General features: G+C 44.2%; 1 protein-coding gene across 1 annotated transcript in view; it reads left to right on the top strand.

The window, feature by feature from the left end:
- ITGA2 (integrin subunit alpha 2) overlaps positions 1–10,551 on the top strand; it is a 192,287-nt gene extending 181,736 nt beyond the window's left edge. Inside the window, exons 29-30 of the mRNA XM_068249456.1 lie at positions 382–498; positions 6,228–10,551. Coding sequence (XP_068105557.1) covers positions 382–498; positions 6,228–6,305 — 195 coding nt within the window. The 3' untranslated portion in view covers positions 6,306–10,551. The remainder of the gene's footprint in view (positions 1–381; positions 499–6,227) is intronic.
- Positions 10,552–21,316: the final 10,765 nt, after the last annotated feature.

Genomic DNA, 21,316 nt, shown 5'->3' with positions numbered 1-21,316 from the left:
AGGGCATTACAAACTACAGCGTTGCATTCTTTGTGCAGAAAGTGCCTGCAGATCGTTCTCCAGGACATGTCCAAAAAGCAAGGACTATAATGAATCACTTTAGCACGGTTGGACATATGATGGAGTAGTTAACTTGCAGACACCTTCTGTTTTAAGAGGACAGTAGTGTACCCTGCATATAGTAATTACCATTAAATATAACTAAATATGAAAGGTCTTCTTGCATAAAATCCTACCTAATAAAATCCGAGTTTCTGTGTCCATGGTCTACATTTGGATTTTACACAATTTATTTCATTTCACAGGTTTTTTTTTATATTATTGTTTTGGAAAATGAGTATTGTATCTTAGTTATATCTCCAGTCCTACCTTCTCTTGTAGATCCCACTCACTATAACAAAGCCTGGTGAGAAGTCTGAAGTGCCAGTTGGGGTGGTGGTTGGAAGTGTCCTAGCCGGGCTCATCCTGCTTGCTGCTTTAGTTGCTGGTCTATGGAAGGTATTTATTTCATAAAATATGGCTACTGCATCATGTCTCATAGTGGCTCCCATCACAGTTACAGTTTATTCACATTATTATTATCAATGTAATGCAGCTAAATGATCCTACGAGTGTCAGTATTGCATTGGGCTTAAATGGTGAGAAAAACCTGATATTTCGTGTCTGAGCATGGCCACACAGGGCCATGATTTGTACTTTTTACAGCCCAAGGCCAATTGTCACTAGCTGCCCCCCTGACTAACATATTAACCAACAACCCCCTTCCCCCCGTCCTTTAGTATAAGTAGGCAAATGACCCCTCACTTCCATATACTGTAGGTAGGTAGATGCTCCCTCCCCCCTGCAGTGTAGGTTGCCAGATGCTTCTCCTTCTTCCCTCCCTCCCTGTAGGTAGCCAAATATCTCTGATTCTGGCACCCCACTTAACACTCAGTCGGCCGCCACCACCAAAGTGCCATCATCCAAGGGCTCAGCGGTGTGGAAATATTTTTGTGTGTCTGCCTCAGATGAGAGCAATGCCATCTGTACTCTTTGCCGCGTAGGGACAACTTTCCTACGAAGGCATATGATGACAAAGCACAAACTGCAATGGGATGACCACCTGAGGAAAAGCAGCACACAAAAGCAAAGCCACACACCGCAGTGGAAGATACCAGGCCGCAATTTTTCTCAAAAAATGTGATACCCAAACTGTACTGTGATGTTGAAAGGCAAGTGGTGTCATCTCTGGCAAAGCGTTGGGTCAAAGGTCCATCTGACCACAGCACGGTCAGGCCTGCCCGAAGACTAAGTCAGTCCCCACACACAGCATCTCTGCCTGCAATCCGTGTGACTGCCTGCCCCAAGACTAAGTCGGTCCCCAGTCCCCACACAGCATCTCTGCCTGCAGGCCGCTTGACTGCATTCTCCGCCACCACCAACAGGGTCCAGGACTCCAGGTGGATTCCTGAATTTTTAAGGCCGCTGCTATGATCCTTTTTCTGGTGCGTGTACATGCCTGCCTAATTTTTCTGGCTGCACTGCGGGTGCAACAACAAAACAAAAGGCATGTACATGTGTCAATTCCCCTTCATGATCGTTACCTTGCCGCGGTGAAGGGGCTTGCGTATCACAATGAAGCAATGACCGCCAGCTATATGAAAGTGGTGGGCACACCCAAGATAATAAGGTCGTTGCTTCATCGTGGACAGACCAAATTCGATCAGCTGGACAGTCACTGTTGTTCTATCATTGAGCTACCACAGCCCGGCGACCATATGGGCTTGAAAACTGCCATGGCCTGTACTCTTGCCATGGTGCGCCCCAGTCCTGCATGGCCGTCACTACACAAACAGCTATTTGCGGTGCATTACACAGTGAGTTTAGTGTGTCAGTGTGAAGCAGAACTCTAATTACATTACCTGATTGATGTACACACATGCAAAATATTTTAAAGCACTTTATGCCTCCAATTTAGCATTGCAATGTGATTTCTGCCCTTAAAATGCTGCTGTGCGTCAAATCCAGATTTTTCTCCGGGACGTTTGGTGTCTATCCCACTCTGCCATGCACCCCTCCAGGTGTTAGACCCCTTGAAACATCTTTTCCATCACTTTTGTGGCCAGCATAAATGTTTGTAGTTTTCAAAGTTCGCCTCCCCATTAAAGTCTTTTGCGGTTTGCGAAGTTCATGCGCACCCGAACTTTTGCAGAAGTTCGCGTTCGAGGTTCGCGAATCTAAAATTGGAGGTTCGAGCCATCTCTAGTAATATGGACAAGCCTGTCTCATTCATAAAAAAATAGATAGGAACAGTATGGATGAGTCAGGCTCATCCAGAAGTTCCCCATACTTACCAGTGGTGTCCGTGGCATGCGGGATCTCTCATGCGTACCTCCTGGCTTCCCTGTGAGCGCATTCTGACATCTTCTCAGTGATCACTGGCGGTCATCTCTGTTCTTCCGTGTTCATTGCTTCAGGTCCCTTGGCGATCACATCCTCTGGCATGTCCCTGGGATGAAGCTGTGCACGCCCCCTGGTGTTGGGCGTCCACAGCAGCATCGCATCCGGTGCCAAATTTAATTTTTGGGATATTGGATGCAATACAAACATCTACAGTATATTGGATAGTACGGTATATAAAAAAAATTCTAAGTGTAAAAAAAAGCAAACATTAATGCTAAACAATATACATTATCTTCTCAAAAATTTAGCATATTGTGATAAGGTTCATTATTTTCTGTAATGTACTGATAAACATTATACTTTCATATATTTTAGATTCATTACACACAACTGAAGTAGTTCAAGCCTTTTATTGTTTTTCTTATTGATGATTTTGGCATACAGCTCATGAAAACCCAAATTTCCAATCTCAAAAAATTAGCATATTTCATCCAACCAATAAAAGAAAAGTGTTTTTAAAACAAAAAAAGTCAACCTTCAAATAATTATGTTCAGTTATGCACTCAATACTTGGACGGGAATCCTTTTGCAGAAATGACTGCTTCAATGCGGCGTGGCATGGAGGCAATCAGCCTGTGGCACTGCTCGGGTGTTATGGAGGCCCAGGATGCTTTGATAGCGGCCTTAAGCTCATCCAGAGTGTTGGGTCTTGCGTCTCTCAACTTTCTCTTCACAATATCCCACAGATTCTCTATGGGGTTCAGGTCAGGAGAGTTGGCAGGCCGATTGAGCACAGTAATACCATGGTCAGTAAACCATTTACCAGTGGTTTTGGCACTGTGAGCAGGTGCCAGGTCATGCTGAAAAATGAAATCTTCATCTCCATAAAGCTTTTCAGCAGATGGAAGCATGAACCCACTTTTGAACCAGAAACAACGGCAGAAGCACCTGACCTGGGCTACAGAGAAGCAGCACTGGACTGTTGCTCAGTGGTCCAAAGTACTTTTTTCGAATGAAAGCAACTTTTACATGTCATTCGGAAATCAAGGTGCCAGAGTCTGGAGGAAGACTGGGGAGAGGGAAATGCCAAAATGCCTGAAGTCCAGTGTCAAGTACCCACAGTCAGTGATGGTCTGGGGTGCCATGTCAGCTGCTGGTGTTGGTCCACTGTGTTTTATCAAGGGCAGGGTAAATGCAGCTAGCTATCAGGAGATTTTGGAGCACTTCATGCTTCCATCTGCTGAAAAGCTTTATGGAGATGAAGATTTCATTTTTCAGCACGACCTGGTACCTGCTCACAGTGCCAAAACCACTGGTAAATGGTTTACTGACCATGGTATTACTGTGCTCAATTGGCCTGCCAACTCTCCTGACCTGAACCCTATAGAGAATCTGTGGGATATTGTGAAGAGAAAGTTGAGAGACGCAAGACCCAACACTCTGGATGAGCTTAAGGCCGCTATCGAAGCATCCTGGGCCTCCAGAACACCTGAGCAGTGCCACAGGCTGATTGCCTCCATGCCACGCCACATTGAAGCAATCATTTCTGCAAAAGGATTCCCGACCAAGCATTGAGTGCATAACTGAACATAATTATTTGAAGGTTGACTTTTGTTTTAAAAACACTTTTCTTTGTCTGGTCGGATGAAATATGCTAATTTTTTGAGATAGAAAATTTGGGTTTTCAAGAGCTGTATGCCAAAATCAGCAATAACAAAAACAATAAAAGGCTTGAACTACTTCAGTTGTGTGTAATGAACCTAAAATATATGAAAGTCTAATGTTTATCAGTACATTACAGAAAATAATGAACTTTATCACAATATGCTAATTTTTTGAGAAGATCCTGTATATTTTTTTTAAGAAAAAGTTTTAAAAAGTGCTATTTTTATATTTTAGGCATGCTTGTAAGACTGCAACTTGCAAGCAGCCTGCATATATGCTTACAATATAAAGAAACAATGTAAAAAATGGTAAATCAGAAAAGGAAGGTCCGCACCAATGTCTCCACAATCGATGAATCGATATGTATGTTTATTCAGGACGTGTCCAAGCATACAGAAAGCACTTAACTAACATGTTTTGGACACTAGGTCCTTAATCATAGTCCAAAAAATGGTGCCACTTTTGGTACAAAAATTCAGTGGAAATTTAACGCTAGGGAAGTTAAAAGATCTATAGTAAAAAACTGCTGGAGGTGAATTTCAGTTTTTAATGGCAGTTCCAAAGATTTAAGTACCTGGGTTCCTTACTCCCCTTTTTCACACACTCTATGAGGCCAACTTCCCTCCTTTATTTAGTAGAATTTGGCTGACTGGGATAACTATAAGATCTCATGGCTTGGCCAGAACTTGGCCTATAAAATGGTCCAGTTTCCTAACATGTTATATTATTTTAGAACCCTCCCAATCCCCTCACTAAATCACAGCTCTCCCATATCCAATCTAGGATGAATCATTTTATTTTGAATACCCCCCTCCCCATGGTACTTGGCTCAGCCTCACGTAAATTTGGCCCATTATATCTATATATCTATTAAGACTTCTTTTTGGGTCGCTTGTATTCCCCCCCCCCCCCCACACACACACACACACACACACTTGATAACCCACAAGCATTTGATGGACCAGGGTCTAATTGTTGTGGACCTGTTTTGGATGGTAGTGGTAGATTTAACAAGGCTTTTAGATATTGCCAGATCAGGCATTATTTTATTTTTTTATTTCTTTATTTAACACCTTTCCTCATTCTTCCATTACTTGTTTAGAGGAACCATACAATAACAGGGGTAGGTTTAGGTTCTCCCTTTCAACCATTTATCAAAAACTTAACAGTAGAAATACAACAGAAAGCTTACTATATGATAGTAGGATGAAAGGGATCTGACATTTAAATCTCTGAATAATCTAGGCCCTGGATACATGAAAGATATGTTGCAGCTGCGTAGCAATCCCCACATTCTCAGATCCACAGGTTCTAATCATCTAGTCATACCCAGAGTCCACTTGGAAACTTTTGGTCCCAGAGCCTTCTGTCATGCTGCCCCTACATTTTAGAACTCCTTACCTCAACAGATCAGGACAGCTCCTTCCCTGGACGTGTTTAAATCCAGACTGAAAACCCACCTGTTCAGTTTGGCATTTGCAGAAATATAACTTTAGTTGTGTGAATACTTCATCCTACTACCAATTACTGAATATGAGAGAGCCTAAGTGTTTTGAGTCCTACGGGAAAAAAGCGCTATAGAAATGTTATTGTATTATATTGTGACTTTGGAGTAATGTTGCTTCTACCTCCTCTTTCAACATCTAGAAGATCACCTTCATTAAATTATTATTCACATGGTAATACAAACCCGCTCACCTTCATCGTATTTTCCCCGACTTCTTTTTTCCTTTGTTCCCGTTGCTGTGGTAAACTTGGATCCCTCATAAATGTTTTTTGGAACTGACCCATAGTTCAGTCTTTCTGGTCGGACGTATAAATTTTTTTTATCCAAATTTTCCCACTTAGCATTTCACTGAATAAACAACAGGCACTTTTATTTGCCCCACACTGATGTTCCAGGGTTTTAGAAAACTCTATATTTTGGCACTCTAGTGCTTATATTGCTGTTATTGTGATTTTATACAGACTACCAATGTGTATTTCTTAACATCTGATTGATCAATTATTATTTTGTTCTGTTTAGTCTTTTTGAATGAAGTGTGTTTATAAAATAGTATTACATTGTATCTAATAATAAACCGTTACATTTCAAACGAAAGCCATAAAAAAAAAATATATTTTTAAAAGAATCTTTCTTTGCACTTTTCATTCAAATTTTTCCTGTTTTTCCTTCTTAGCTTGGCTTTTTCAAGAGAAAATATACAAAACTTGAGAAAACGGAAGATGAAATTGCAGAGACTACTCAACTAAATTAGCTGAAACCTTTCTTTTTGTTTTGTTTTTTAGAATGTTTTGTACAAACCTCCAAAGAGTTTTTCTTTTGCTAAAATAGCATAAAATATTTTATCAAACTGCCGGGCAGTTTTTGGTATAGTTATGATGTTGTTATGTACATAAAACTTGACTAGCTGGTCTGGGGATCTTTGCTACCATTTTCTGGAGTTTTTTTTTTTAGATACCGTACTGTAGTTGGAATTTTTTATGCAGTTGTACATTTTGTTTTACATCATATTTTTCATTTACATTACAGAATTATTTTTGCTACCATTAACGGGGATTCATTTGTTTTGTAATACATACATTATATGGGATAGCGATATATAAGGCCAAGGTACAACAATAGTTTCCAAATTGGAGAAGTGATACGTTGTAAATATGTGTTTAAAGGCTACCTGACCGAAAGCAAAGCTATGTAAGCTAAGCACAGAGGTATATTCATGCTGGAGCCAGATACCTTTGTGTTTTGTCCGTTTCTTTCCTTGTTCCCCCCAGCCCCCACGATCACTCCTCCTCATATCTCCTCGACTGAAGGTGAGTAGATTAGGTGGGCAAGAGGAGGGAATAGCAGTGTAATGGGAAGGAACATCACAGAAAGTCTTCCTCTTCCTGTCTCACAATTTGACTAGCCAAAAGTCTAATGTTTTTAAGGTGTGAGCATGAGCAAACCTCCATGCTTACTTTAGATAGCTTTGTCTCAGTCAGGCATGCTTTAGGTCTCTTTCACAGTGCGACGTTAAAGTCGCACGTTAGAAACTGTTTTAACGTGGACTAACGCACAGCAATACTAAAGTCTGTGCAACATTCACAGTGCACACGTTGCGTTTGTGTGTAACGTGTAGCATTATTAGAAAGTGCTGCATGCTGTGCGTTATACACGTTATTAACTGCGTTGGACTGTTTGCACATGCTCAGTAATGACCTGGAAGCATAACAGGCCATAGAGTTGTGTTGTGAGATTTTTGGGACGTTGCATTGTTAGTTTGCGTTGCGACTTTAACGTCGCATCAAAACGCAATGTCCCACTGTGAAAGTATCCTAAAAGGACAACTGAAGTGAGAAGACTATGGAGGCTGCCATGTTTATTTCCTTTTAAACAATACCAATTGCCTGGCAGTCCTGCTGGTCTGTTTGGCTGCAGAACTGCCTGAATAACACCAGAAACAAGCATGATGCAGCTAATATGTCAGATCTGACAATAATGTCGAACACCTGATCTGCTGCATGCTTGTTCAGGGTCTATGGCTAAAAGTATTAGAGGTAGAGGGTCAGAAGGGCTGTCAGGCAATTGGTATTGCTTAAAAGGACGTAAACATGTCAGCCTCTATATACCTCTCTCTTCAGTTGTCCTTTAAATTCTTTTTGAGCAGGGAGATCTTACTTGTAACACAACTATTATTGTTTTATTTAAAATGGAGCATTGCATATAAATCTAGAGGTGATGTATGTGTTCATTCAGCAATGAGTATGGCCTCGATTCATCAACACTTAGCAAATTTGTTAACAACAGTTTGGTAAAATACCGAATTTGTTAACTTCATTTCAGGATTCATCAAAGTTATCTACAGCTGTTAGCGAACATTCGGTAACGATTCGGTAACGATTCGCTAAAACGGAATAAAGTGCAATTCATGAAAAAGAAAGTGGGCGTGGTTTAGCGTTACATTTAGGATTAGTTATCTCCTTCACTGCTCTGTCGTTATTCCTGTCAGATCATTGCTGACAGAGAAGATGGAGCCATTTGAAGTGGTTATGTATCAGCTGAGAGTGATTCAAAGGCGCAGAAGGGCAAGAATAAGGTCTGCAACCATATAAATTTGTAAGAGAATAGATTTATTTGCTATAACACGACATCTGCATTTCTCTTGAATCATCTTGTAAGAGAACACAGGCAGTGTCAGGGTTAACTAATTTGCTAGCTGCACTATAATTTCTTAGAAAAGGCTCCTATCAAATTGTGGGATTGTCCCAACCACTTTCAGAATCCTGGTCCAGGTGTAAAGCCCTATTCAGAATGTTGCTACGTAGTGCTCAAAGGACTGCCTTTTACCCACAATTCCATGGGAATCCTATGGCCTTGTGTTAAAGTACCATTGTAAAATGGAAATATCAACACGTTACCGAATGGTTACCGAATTGTTATCGAATTCACACCGAATGAGGAAAAACCTTGATGAATACAACTAGAAATCGCTAAACTTCGAATTCGGTAATTTAACAAACTGGAAAAAGTTATCTCAAAGAGAATGATGAATCGAGGCCTATGTGTGCTATTGTACATGCCTCTCTACTTCATTCATTATGTGATGGCATCCTGTGTCAGGGAAATTGATTGGATTAGCTATTGCGGGAAACATCACACACATGCAACATGTATTGTACTTCTATGCATTTTTTTTAGGCTTATATTGAATTAAACTCACCAAAATACAGACATTTTGGCAAGAAATGCTTTGTACTAGTGTAAATAATACATTGCAATTTATATAATAAAAAAAGTCCATGCAGTTGGCTAAACACATTCTTTCCTGGAATAATATTGCATACCATGTACAAAGTTTAGTCACAAACTCAGGGGCATAACTAGACTTAAAGAGACTCTGTAACCAAAAAAAAGTTCCATTGGGGGGTACTCACCTCGGGAGGGGGAAGCCTCAGGGTCCCAATGAGGCTTCCCCCTCCCCTGTAGCTGCAGGCAGTCCAGCGCTGGCTCCCCCGAAGAGTCCCGGAATCCTCCCTCAACAAGCCTGACAAGCGCTAATTTATTTACCTATCCTGGCTCCAGCGGGGGTGCTGTTGCGACAAACCATACGGAGATAGGCGGAAATACCCGATCACTGTTGGCCCGCTCTACTATGCAGGCGCAGGAGACTTGCGCCTGCGCAGTAGAGCGGGCCAACAGTGATCGGGTATTTCCGCCTATCTCCTAACGGAGACCGGCGTGGGACCCAGGAGGACGGGGAAAGCCTCGATCGGATCCGGAGGCTTCCCCCTACCGAGGTGAGTACCACCCAGGAGAACTTTTTGTAGTTACAGGTTTTCTTTAATAAGGCCTCTCTGCAAAAATGTTAGCGTGAGGCCACCTTTGTCCCCAAACCTAACAGGATTGGTAGTCGGCAAATTGCAGCAGAGTGTGTTCTGCTGTGAAGCAGCATCTGGAAGCATGAAATAATTCCACACGCTTCTGCACAAAGTTTTTGTGAATGAATGGGAAGCAGGGGCATGGCAATAGCCATGGCAGCCATAGCAGCTGCTATGGGGCCCTGGAGCATAGGGGGCCCGGTGGGTACTTAATGTATTCACTACTAACTTTTTTGTGTTATTCCTAGCTCTGGCTTTGTCTTAGTGGACATGAATTATGTGCAATATTGATTGTATGATAATGTAAATTGCTCAATTAACTCACATCCATAGGGTAGAGGCAGGGGGCATAGCTTAAGAGTGCCTCCATCTGAGGGCCCCATGAATGTTTTGCTATGGGGCCCTATGATCTCTAGCTACGCCACTGATGGGAAGGTTTCTTTGCCAATTGGCTGCACTTGCAGTTGGGGAGAGGTAGGAAGAGGACTCCCCTTAGCCTCTGGGCCCCCCTGCAATGGCAGGGGTTGTAGGGGTGAATGCTAGGCCATGCACAGACTTCTTCAAATAACAATGGATATTTTATTGACACGTCTATGATATTTTATGGTAGATTTTGTCTAATTGTCACAGTACAGCTCCCTTTTTATGGGTTAACAGGATGTTAGAAAGGCACGTGCTCCTTACCTTTTCTCTGAATGTACCATGAACAAAGAACAGGGTCCTACACGTTAATTGCTTGCAGCACAGTTATGAAAAGTTTTTCCACTTATTTTCTTTTTTAATAAAAAATGACCAACACGATTGGAAAATAATTAACAGGTACATTAAATTTTGCATTGGTTGTCGTTTACAATATTACCCAGACATCCAAAGTAAGACAGGAAACTGTGAACTGTGTGGAAATGTCAGACTAAGCAGCACTTTATCCCAAAAATTATTCTACTCTGCCATTTTTACAGTAAAAGTGATCACTTCAACTGGGATTTTCTGAAATAGTCTAGCACACAGAACATTTTTATAAAACAAATATATTTGTACAAAAAAAAACTCCATCCATATTTTGTTTGAAATACTTGAACTGGAATATATTGTCTTGTTTTGGTTTTTATTTGCAGAGTTTTTATAAATAAAGTTTTAATGGTGTTATTCTTGTCATGTTCTTATTTTTGCATGCACTTGCTTCTAAAGTAAAAAACACCAGTCACATTCTACACCATTGCCCATATGCAATGCATTTTTTTCTCCTGAATTATCTCCTAAGAGATAATTTTCATCTTCTCTTTAAATTAACTTTTAAGTATTTTACAACTGAAAAGGTACCTAAAAGTTGGTGTAATGGTGGAGTATTTTCTTGCTTGTTGGTGGTTTAATGGGCGTGACCGCGGCAGCAGCCCCAGGACCGCCTACTGCCAATTAGCGTCAAGTCCTGGGGCTGCAGTTTCCCAGGGAACGACTGCGCGCATGCATGATCGTTCCCTGCCCGTTCGCGGAGCGGAGTTCCGTGAATAGCGTGCTAGCTGCCGATCACGGCTAGCAGGCTGCTTGTAAAAGAAAGGGGAATTAAATCCCCTTTGTTTTCAAGCGTCAGGGGCGCCTCTAGGCATAGGCATTACAGGCCATTGCCTGGAGTGCCATTGGTCCTGAGGGGCGCCATGTTGCTGGATTAAGGCCCGCCCCAAATGAAGCCCCACCCAAAATTAAGTCACACCCCTGTGGGTGTTCTATTACTAGCTTCTGCTGCATCTACTTAGCGTAAGTTGCAGGCAACTGACACTTCTGTGCCTTGTGCATCCTTCTTTCATCCTTTGTGCCATCTCTGCCTCCTTCTGTGCCCTTTGTGCCTCCTTCTGTCCCCCTGTGCCTCCTTATGTCTCCTTTGCCTTTATTTGTCACCTTATGCTACCTCTGCCCTCCTGTTCCTCCTTCAGTCCCACTCTGCCTCCTTCTGTCCTCCTGTGCCTCCTTCTGTATCCATTTGTTCCTCCTTCTGTCTCCATGTGCCTCCTCAGTCCCCATGTGCCACCTCTGTCCCCTGCACCTTCCTCTGCCCCCCTGTGCCCCTTTGTGCCTCCTTCTGTCCCCGTTTGCCTGCTTTAGTCCCCCTGTGACTCCTTCTGTCCCCCTTTGTGCCTCCTTCTGACACATTGTAGAGGGTGCCGGGCCGACCAGGCGGTCATGAGTGCTGTGCAGGGGGGACAGTGGTCACACCCTCCACCCCCCCCCCCCACCAGATGTTGTGTCCCCAGGTGGTGAACAGGCTTGCGGCATCTTATAGACGCCACATCAGTTCACTGGCCTTCAGCCCGTAAGCTCACTTCTGCAGCCTTCCATTACGTGTATTTTCTAGTAAAACACTGCACACATTGCAAATTTTCTGATGAAAAACGCTGCCGCATTATGATTATTTCATGGTGAAATGCTGCTGCATTACGATTCGTTTCATGGAAGGGCGCCATGGGGGTGGGGGCGCCACAGACTTTCTCGCCTGGAGTGACAAAATGGCTAGAGGCGCCCTTGACAAGCGTACTGCGCTGCGGTCTCCAGCAGCGCTGTACAAGATCGGCGATCCCCGGCCTCTGATTGGCCGGGGATCGCCGACCTCTCATAGGCTGATGCCTATGAGAGGCGGAACAGGACGGATCGCCGTCCTGTTCAGTGTAAAGCACGGAGGAGAGGAGGGAAGGGAGGAGGGAGGGGGAGAGAGAGAGAGAGAGCCTAATACAGGCTAAGAAAAAAAAAATGTGACAGGAGCAATCGGACCCCTCCGGCAGCATGTCCCCTTAGGGACAAAAATAGGAGCCAAGTCCGATCGCCATACTTATTAGCTGGGCTCTGCAGGAGGCTGAAAAGCCCAGTTCAGCCAAAAAGAGCCTGGTCTTTAGGGGGGTTTAACACTGCGGTCACCAAGTGGTTAAAAAGCATTTTAAGACAATAATGGCCTCAATTCACTAAGCTTAACTCCTGTCTTTAATAACTCTTCTGAGCTGTTTTACAGTTATCACAATTATATCACCATGGTGATAACTGTAAAACAGCTCAGAAGAGTTATTAAAGACAGGAGTTAAACTTAGTGAATTAAGGCCTAAAGTGTAAAAATATCACCTATAAGAAAACTCAGGAGAAAAAGTGAATTGCTTATGGGCCCATATGTCAATTGGTGAAGGCTGCCAACTTACCAGTTAGTTCAGCTTGTGTACCACCCTCCTTAGATATGCACAGCACAGATGATCAATAAAATGCAGATCATACTGGACAACAGTTGGGATTGAACCAGCAGAAAGGGAATCTGACTGGCACAATTCCAAGTTGCATACAATTTGGATGCATAAGACAAGCAGTAAAGCCTGGAACCCACTACAAAATGCTATCGCTAATCGCAATCGCTAGCGTTTTGTATGAGTGGTTTGGGTACTTATCCGTTAGCCGGGTGCATCCGGCAGGTGGCGCTGTTGCTAATTTCAATCATACAAGCTTTACGTAACAAAACTGTGATTGTAACCGCCGCAAGTGGTGCTGATTGTATTACTAGTTGACGTAACAATATGTCTATTAAAAATAAGTGAGTTAAATGACAGATAAGCTGCCGGCTTCGTGTCTCGCTGTCCTCCCCCCTTGTCCTCTCTCCTATAGAACACTGGGGGGGGGGGGGGGGGCATGCGTGTCCCCTCAGAGTCGTTTGTCGCGGCAGGGAATCCTGCTTGTTTTATTGCGACAAACGACTCTGGGGGGACACGAGTATCCCCGGGGCTGCCAGTGTTCTATAGGAGAGAGGGCAAGGGGGGAGGACAGCGAGACACGAAGCCGCCGGCTTATTTGTCATTTAACTCACTTTTTTTTAATAGACATATTGTTACGTCAACTAGTAATACAATTAGCACCACCCGCGGCGGTTACAATCACAGTTTTGTTATGCGAAGCTTGTATGATTGAAATTAGCAACAACAGCGCCACCTGCCGGATGCACCCGGCTAACGCATAAGAACCCTATAGGTTTGTAAGCGATTTCATGGCCGATTTTGGTAGCGTTTTTAAAAAGTGTCCTTTTTTTGGCAGCGATTGTGTAGTGATTAGCGTTTTTAAATCTGATTGGTCCTTTCAATTAACTTATTTACAGTGTGCACTAATGTAAAACCGCAAGCAAAATCGATCTTTGTAGGTTTTGACGAGCGATTATACCAGCGTTTATATACTTTAAATTGCAGAAACGCTAATTGCTAAATGCTAAAGATGCTGCATGTTCTGCGTTTGCGATTTTGGTAATCGCAATCACTCCAGTGGAATTTGGCCCATCCATTAACATTAGCTGAGCGTTTAGGGAAATTGCTAGTGGTTTGAATCGCTCCTTTAACGCTCACAAAATCGCTTTAGTGGGTTCCAGTCCTCAATGCTCCACGAATAAAGCTTGTTAAAGGGGCACTATAACGAAAAATTGTAAAATATAAAAAATGTGCAAACAAACAAATAACAAGTACGTTTTTTGCCAGAGTAAAATGAGCCATAAATTACTTTTCTCCTATGTTGCTGTCACTTACAGTAGTTATTAGAAATCTGATAGAAGGTTTTGGACTAGTCCATCTCTTCACAGGGGATTCTCAGCAAGGCTTTTATTCTTTATAAAGATATTCCCTAAAATGGATTTAAAGGAATACTTAAGTCAAAAAAAAAAAATGACATTTACTCACCTGGGGCATCCCTCAGCACCCCGAAGCTGGATTGTGCCCTCGCAGCCCCGCTCCGATCGTCCTGTCCCCGCCGGCGGCTACTTCCGGTTCGGCGACAGCCGCCGACAGGCTGGGAACGCGGCTGATTTTCCGCGTTCCCAGCCGCTGCTATCACTTTCTATGCTGCTATAGCGTCTATATATACGCTATAGCAGCATAGAGAGTGATAGCAGCGGCTGGGAACGCGGAAAATCAGCCGCGTTCCCAGCCTGTCGGCGGCTGTCGCCGAACCGGAAGTAGCCGCCGGCGGGGACAGGACGATCGGAGCGGGGCTGCGAGGGCACCATCCAGCTTCGGGGTGCTGAGGGATGCCCCAGGTGAGTAAATGTCATTTTTTTTTTTGACTTAAGTATTCCTTTAAGCAATGATGCTGGCCAGCCTCCTTGCTCGCTACACAGTTTTTTTGGCAGTTGGACAGAGCAACTGCCATTCACTAGGTGCTTTTGAAAATAAATAAATCCCTGAGAATCCCCTATGAAGGAATAAACTAGTCCAAAACCTGTTGCTTCTGTCTGATTTCTACTACCTACTGTAAGTGACAGCAAGATAGGAGAAAAGTCATTTATCGCTCATTTTACTCAGGAAAAAATGAACTTACCGTATATACTCGCATATAAGCCAACTCCCCAACTTTTACCTAAAAAACCAGGAAAAATGGACCCCCATATAAGCCGGGGGTAGGAAATGCTGGACTGGTGCAGGGCGCGTGATCCCCCCAGTGTGTCCCAGTATAGCTAGTATAGTGCCCAGTATAGCTAGTATAGTGCCCAGTATAGCTAGTAACGTGCCCAGTATAGCTAGTATAGTGCCCCAGTATAGCTAGTATAGTGCCCAGTATAGGTAGGTAGTGTCCAGTATATCTAGTAAAGTGCACAGTATAGCTAGTATAGTGCCCAGTATAGCTAGTAGAGTGCCCCAGTATAGCTAGTAGAGTGCCCCAATATAGCTAGTATAGTGCCTAGTATAGCCAGTATAGTTCCCCAGTATAACTAGTATAGTGCCTAGTATAGCCAGTATAGCTAGTATAGTGGCCAGTATAGGTAGGTAGTGCCCCAGTATAGCTAGTATAGTGCCCAGTATAGGTAGGTAGTGTCCAGTATAGTGCCCAGTATTGGTAGGTAGTGCCCCAGTATAGCTAGAATACAGCCAGAAAAAAAGTTGCGATCACAGTCCTTATCTCTCTGCATGAGTATAGGACTTCCCTGAAAAGAATCCAAATATAGTGCAGTATTGTTTTCAATGAACGCTAATCTATGGTGCCAGCACCGCCGCGGTCGGATCTCCGCTGCACGCCACAGTCCCCGCTTGGATCACTTCCTCCTTCCGTCCCTCGTGACTCCTTAGCTCCGCCCTACGCGTTTCGTCATTTGACTCATCAGGGGCATCCCTGATGAGCCAGATGCCCCGATGAGTCAAATGACGAAACGCGTAGGGCGGAGCTAAGGAGTCACGAGGGACGGAAGGAGCAAGTGATCCAAGCGGGGACTGTGGCGTGCAGCAGAGATCCGACCGCGGTGGTGCTGGCACCATAGATAAGTGCTTGTGAAACTTCAATCTGGTACGCATATTTTATACAAGGCTTTTAGCAATAAATTTAAAAGGTTTTTTATGCTATGCGAGCCCCGCTTTTTATATTTCAAGGTCCTATACAGTTGTTGCCCAGGTTGGAGGGTTTATATGTTGGAATACAAGAAAAATTCTGGTGAGTGAGACTCACGAAGGGGGTGAAAAAATACCCCCCCCTGTTTCCTCTGTATTGTGGTGGAGGCTATCTCTTACACAGCTGTGTGAAGTAAATCACTGGGTGGTTCATTGAAAACAATACTGCACTATATTTGGATTCTTTTCAGGGAAGTCCTATACTCATGCTGAGAGATCAGGACTGTGATCGCAACTTTTTTTCTGGCTGGATTCTAACGGAAGAGTGTGTGTACTCGAACAAAGTCTGCGGATCCCCTAAATTGGTGACATTGGTGCTATATACAATTATACAGATCCTATCTAAGTGTTGTGTGACATTGGTGCTATATACATTTATACAGATCCTATCTAAGTGCTGTGGAGCGCAGTTCCTTTTTTGCCTCTTGGGGTATTATTGATTACATAGCTAGAATAGTGCCCCAGTATAGTGCCCCTGTATAGCGCAACTCCCAAGACCGCGGCCAGTGCTGCTATTACCTGGTCAGCCAGCAGCCGCTTCCTCTAATCCGCGTTCCCCTCTTCATGCATATACGGCAAGTGTTTCACAGCAGCGCGCCCGGCGCTGCTGCTGTGACGAGGCAGGAGGCGTGAAAGAGCGCGGCTTCCTGTATCGGCGATTTGTATCGCTGTTACCAGGGGAACCGCTCTTTCCTGCCTCGTCACAGCAGCAGCGCCGGGTGCGCTGCTGTGAAACACTTGCCGTATATGCATGAAGAGAACGCGGATTAGAGGAAGCGGCTGCTGGCTGACCAGGTAATAGCAGCCGCGGGGGGAGCGGGGGGCAGCGGACCACCAAGACTCGCATACAAGCTGACCCCCCAACTTTTGGCCCCCTTTTTGGGGGTCAAAAATTTGGCTTGTATGCGAGTATATACGGTATTTGTATATGTTTGCACATATTTTCAATTTTACAATTTTTCACCATAGTGCTCTTTTAACTGCTTCAGCTCCTGTGAACACATTTTTCTTCAGATTTACCTTCAGCTAGCCTGGTTTCACACAAGACAAGGTTTCACCAGTTTGATTGCCATGCTTCCTCCCGTGCAACTCTACTACACAGTGGATAAGCTGGCATCCTGGCCACACGCCAAGAGTGTATGATCATTCAGAGATGCAACACTCCACCTCCAGAGGGGAGAATTAATCTAGCAGATATGACTATCAGGTGAAGGATCTGAACAAGGGATTTGATAATAATAATCTGAACATTTATATAGCGCTTTTCTCCTGTCAGACTCAAAGCGCTCAAGAGCTGCAGCCACTGGGACGCGCTCAGGAAGCCACCCTGCAGTGTTAGGGAGTCTTGCCTTGAACTCCTTACTAAATAGATACTGACCCTAGCCAGGATTCGAACCCTGGTCTCCCATGTCAAAGGCAGCGCCCTTAACCAGTACTCTATTCGCCACTGCTTGATGGTTAGTCCAAGGGGTTAAACTCAAACTATACCTAAAATTCACCATCGCAAATTCTAAAAGCAATTGAGTTGAATTGGATGGAGGTTAGCTGTGGCAGACAGGTTGGTGTCCCCAAACACTCACTGGTCAATCCCTTCCCCTTTGTTCTCGTCTGCCCTATGTCTTGACAAGGAGGACTGGATTGGCCCTGAAATGATCGATGGTGATAAAGGTCAGATACTGCTTTTTGTGCGTGATGGGACAGTAAAATTGCATAGTTCCTGAAAAAATTGCCTGTGTGTGGAACCTTCTTCACAATTTCCTGATATTCCTGCCAATTTGGTTGAAGCACCAGCAACCACTTAATCATACTGGTGTGTGATCTTATCGATTGCAAACACTCACTGGTTCCCTGCTTAACTGCACTAAACGAAGTTCCCCTTCACATCTCCTGACCTCGGATGGCACCCCCTTTGCCCCTTCCTATGTCATCAATAATGCATACCACTAAGTATACACACTATTATCTATAAATTAAAAGTAGTGGCAGATTCACCTGACAATACAGGAAAAGTCACTTAGTGCTACAGCAAAAATAGTGTTAATATAGTGCTGAACAATAACATAAAAGATGCAGTGTGACGCCTCACTTTAACCAACAGTGTGTGGGATCCGCTGTATCTCTCTCTTCCTCTCTCTCCCCACTAGAGACCAGGATAAGAAAGAATATTGTTATTTCTTATTAAGAGGCCATCATGATAGGTTTTGGTTTAGATTTCCTATCAATTAACGTATGAGGTAAATCCTACCTAAAAGCTAACTGTCGCTGCGTCCAGCAGTTTTGTCCGTGTCCCAGGATTTTTGTTACTGCGCATGTGCGCAGTAACGGATAGCTGGGACCAGGGAGCTGGACGGGCGAGCGAGTTGAGCGGGTGCGGGCGAAGTGGATGGGCACGGGCCTGCGGTGGTTGCGTGCGCAGCATGCATGCGCACTGGCGGCGGCAGCCGTAGACTTAGAGCCCGTTTTTAAATGGGCTGGGCCTACTAGTATATTATGATAGTTTATTGCTCCAAGTACTTGCACTTTATTGATAGCACTTTTGATTAACATTTGGCATATTTTTTTTCAGGATGGATCACATATTTTATCATTGGGGATGATGATATTTTACTCTTGCACTGAGGCACTGTCATGGGAATGTGTCAATAGTAAATGTAAAGGCAAAAAAAAAGTCAGCTACTTACTTATGGTCAAGGAAGGCTCTGGATCCTTCCCTGTCTTCTCTTGCTCCCCTTGTTCCAGCATTATCACCCCCGTTGTGTGTACTCGACCAATTGGTTGAATACACATCTGTGAGCCCTCGGGAGGCTTCGGAGGCACTCGCGACACCAAGCGTTTCCAAAGACAGTCAGCTCCATACTGCACATGCGTGAGCACGTGCATGCGCAGGATGGAGCCACCAGTCCTTGTAAGCATTCAGATACACGAGTGCTTCCGAAGCCTCCCGAGGCAGCAAATTAAACAGTAGTAACGGTGCTGGAACGAGGGTACAAGAGAGGACGGGGAAGGCTCTATAGTCATCTAAAACCTTCCCTGTCTATAGGTAAGTATCTGACTTGTTTTATTTTGCCTTTACATTTACTTTAATTTATGGCTGATTACTATGGTGAGCTGTCCAACAGCTCATTTTTAAAGGACCACTATCCTCGAAAAAAGTAGGCTGTTAAAATCTGACAGAACCAACAGGTTTTGGACTAGTTCATCTCCTCATGGGGGATTACCAGGGTTTTCTTTGTTTTCAACAGCATTTCCTGAACAGCAGGAAACAGCAAAGTCTAACTGACAAAATAGTGTGCAAGTGAGTAGGGAGGCTGGCAGGTGTCTTACTATTTTGGCAGTTAAACTGCTGTTCAGGAAATGCTGTTGAAAACAGAGAAAACCCTGAGAATTACCCATGAGCAGATGGACTAGTCTAAAACCTGTTGGTTCTGTCAGATTTGAACTGCCTACTTTTTTCACAATAGTGGTGCTTTAATTATTATTAATCTGCTGGCACACTCAGTGTGACACCCAAATGGAATTGCTGATAGAGTCATCAATTTAGTAGTTCTGTATTTGAACTTGAGATGACATGTTCCACAATTCTTCAGTGATTTTAGTGTTCACTATTGTGACCAGCATAACTCCGTTAACTATGGATTAATACTGAAAAAAGGGGGGGGGGGGGAAGGCCTGCACGTTGTCCTAAACGAAGTCCTTTATTGTGGACGTATCCAAAAAATCAGCACACACTATCACGCATCTCCAGCTGACATGTTTCAGACCTACTGGTCCTTAATCATAGCTGAAGTGAAGCTCAGTGTAGTTAACCTTTCCCGTCATGTGCTTTCTGAAGTGGAAAAACGTATTTTGGGCAGAGGTCTTTCATTTGCACCGACCAATCACATGGATGTGTTTGACACTATTGTAGATGTAAATAGGTTTGTGCGGAGTCTTCTGCTACGGAAACATTTTTCCGATTCAAATGTGGATAGAACTGGTGAACAGGGGGCAGGGATTGGCGCTACTGATATTGGAGATTTTGAGGAAACAAATGCTAGATGGGCTTTGGATCATCTGGCATCTGAGAGTACTGGAATAATCTCCCTTGATGATGTTAAGCCAGTCCAGACCCGTAACCCTGATTTCTATCCATTAACCAGTAGAACTCACCATGTTGAGACCTTTTAGGAGCTGGTGGAGAGTAGTGTTGGGCGAACAGTGTTCGCCACTGTTCGGGTTCTGCAGAACATCACCCTGTTCGGGTGATGTTCGGGTTCGGCCGAACACCTGATGGTGTTCGGCCGAACTAAGAGCGCATGGCCGAACGTTACCCGAACGTTCGCCTAGCGCTGTGATTGGCCGAACGGGTCAGGTGTAGTGTTGGGCGAACATCTAGATGTTCGGGTTCGGGCCGAACTCCGAACATAATGGAAGTCAATGGGGACCCGAACTTTCGTGCTTTGTAAAGCCTCCTTATATGCTACATACCCCAAATTTACAGGGTATGTGCACCTTGGGAGTGGGTACAAGAGGAAAAATTTTTTAGCAAAAAGAGCTTATAGTTTTTGAGAAAATCGATTTTAAAGTTTCAAAGGGAAAATTGTCTTTTAAATGCGGGAAATGTCTGTTTTCTTTGCACAGGTAACATGCTTTTTGTCGGCATGCAGTCATAAATGTAATACATATAAGAGGTTCCAGGAAAAGGGACCGGTAACGCTAACCCAGCAGCAGCACACGTGATGGAACAGGAGGAGGGTGGCGCAGGAGGAGAAGGCCACGCTTTGAGACACAACATCCCAGGCCTTGCATGAGGACAAGAAGCGTGCGGATAGCAATTTGCATTTTGTCGCCATGCAGTCATAAATGTAATACAGATGAGAGGTTCAATAAACAGGGCCCGGAAACGCTAACCCATCACAGATGTTCATTGTTCATGTTACTTGGTTGGGGTCCGGGAGTGTTGCGTAGTCGTTTCCAATCCAGGATTGATTCATTTTAATTTGAGTCAGACGGTCTGCATTTTCTGTGGAGAGGCGGATACGCCGCCGATCTGTGACGATGCCTCCGGCAGCACTGAAACAGCGTTCCGACATAACGCTGGCTGCCGGGCAAGCCAGCACCTCTATTGCGTACATTGCCAGTTTGTGCCAGGTGTCTAGCTGCGATACCCAATAGTTGAAGGGTGCAGATGGATTGTTCAACACAGCTACGCCATCTGACATGTAGTCCTTGACCATCTTCTCCAGGCGATCGGTGTTGGAGGTGGATCTGCACGCTTGCTGTTCTGTGTGCTGCTGCATGGGTGTCAGAAAATTTTCCCACTCCAAGGACACTGCCGATACCATTCCCTTTTAGGCACTAGCTGCGGCTTGTGTTGTTTGCTGCCCTCCTGGTTGTCCTGGGTTTGCGGAAGTCAGTCTGTCGGCGTACAACTGGCTAGAGGAGGGGGAGGATGTCAATCTCCTCTCTAAAGTCTCCACAAGGGCCTGCTGGTATTCTTCCATTTTGACCTGTCTGGCTCTTTCTTCAAGCAGTTTTGGAACATTGTG

This window comes from Hyperolius riggenbachi, chromosome 1 (assembly GCF_040937935.1).
Source record: "Hyperolius riggenbachi isolate aHypRig1 chromosome 1, aHypRig1.pri, whole genome shotgun sequence".
NCBI lineage: Eukaryota > Metazoa > Chordata > Amphibia > Anura > Hyperoliidae > Hyperolius > Hyperolius riggenbachi.
This window is presented reverse-complemented; position numbering and strand designations above follow the sequence as displayed.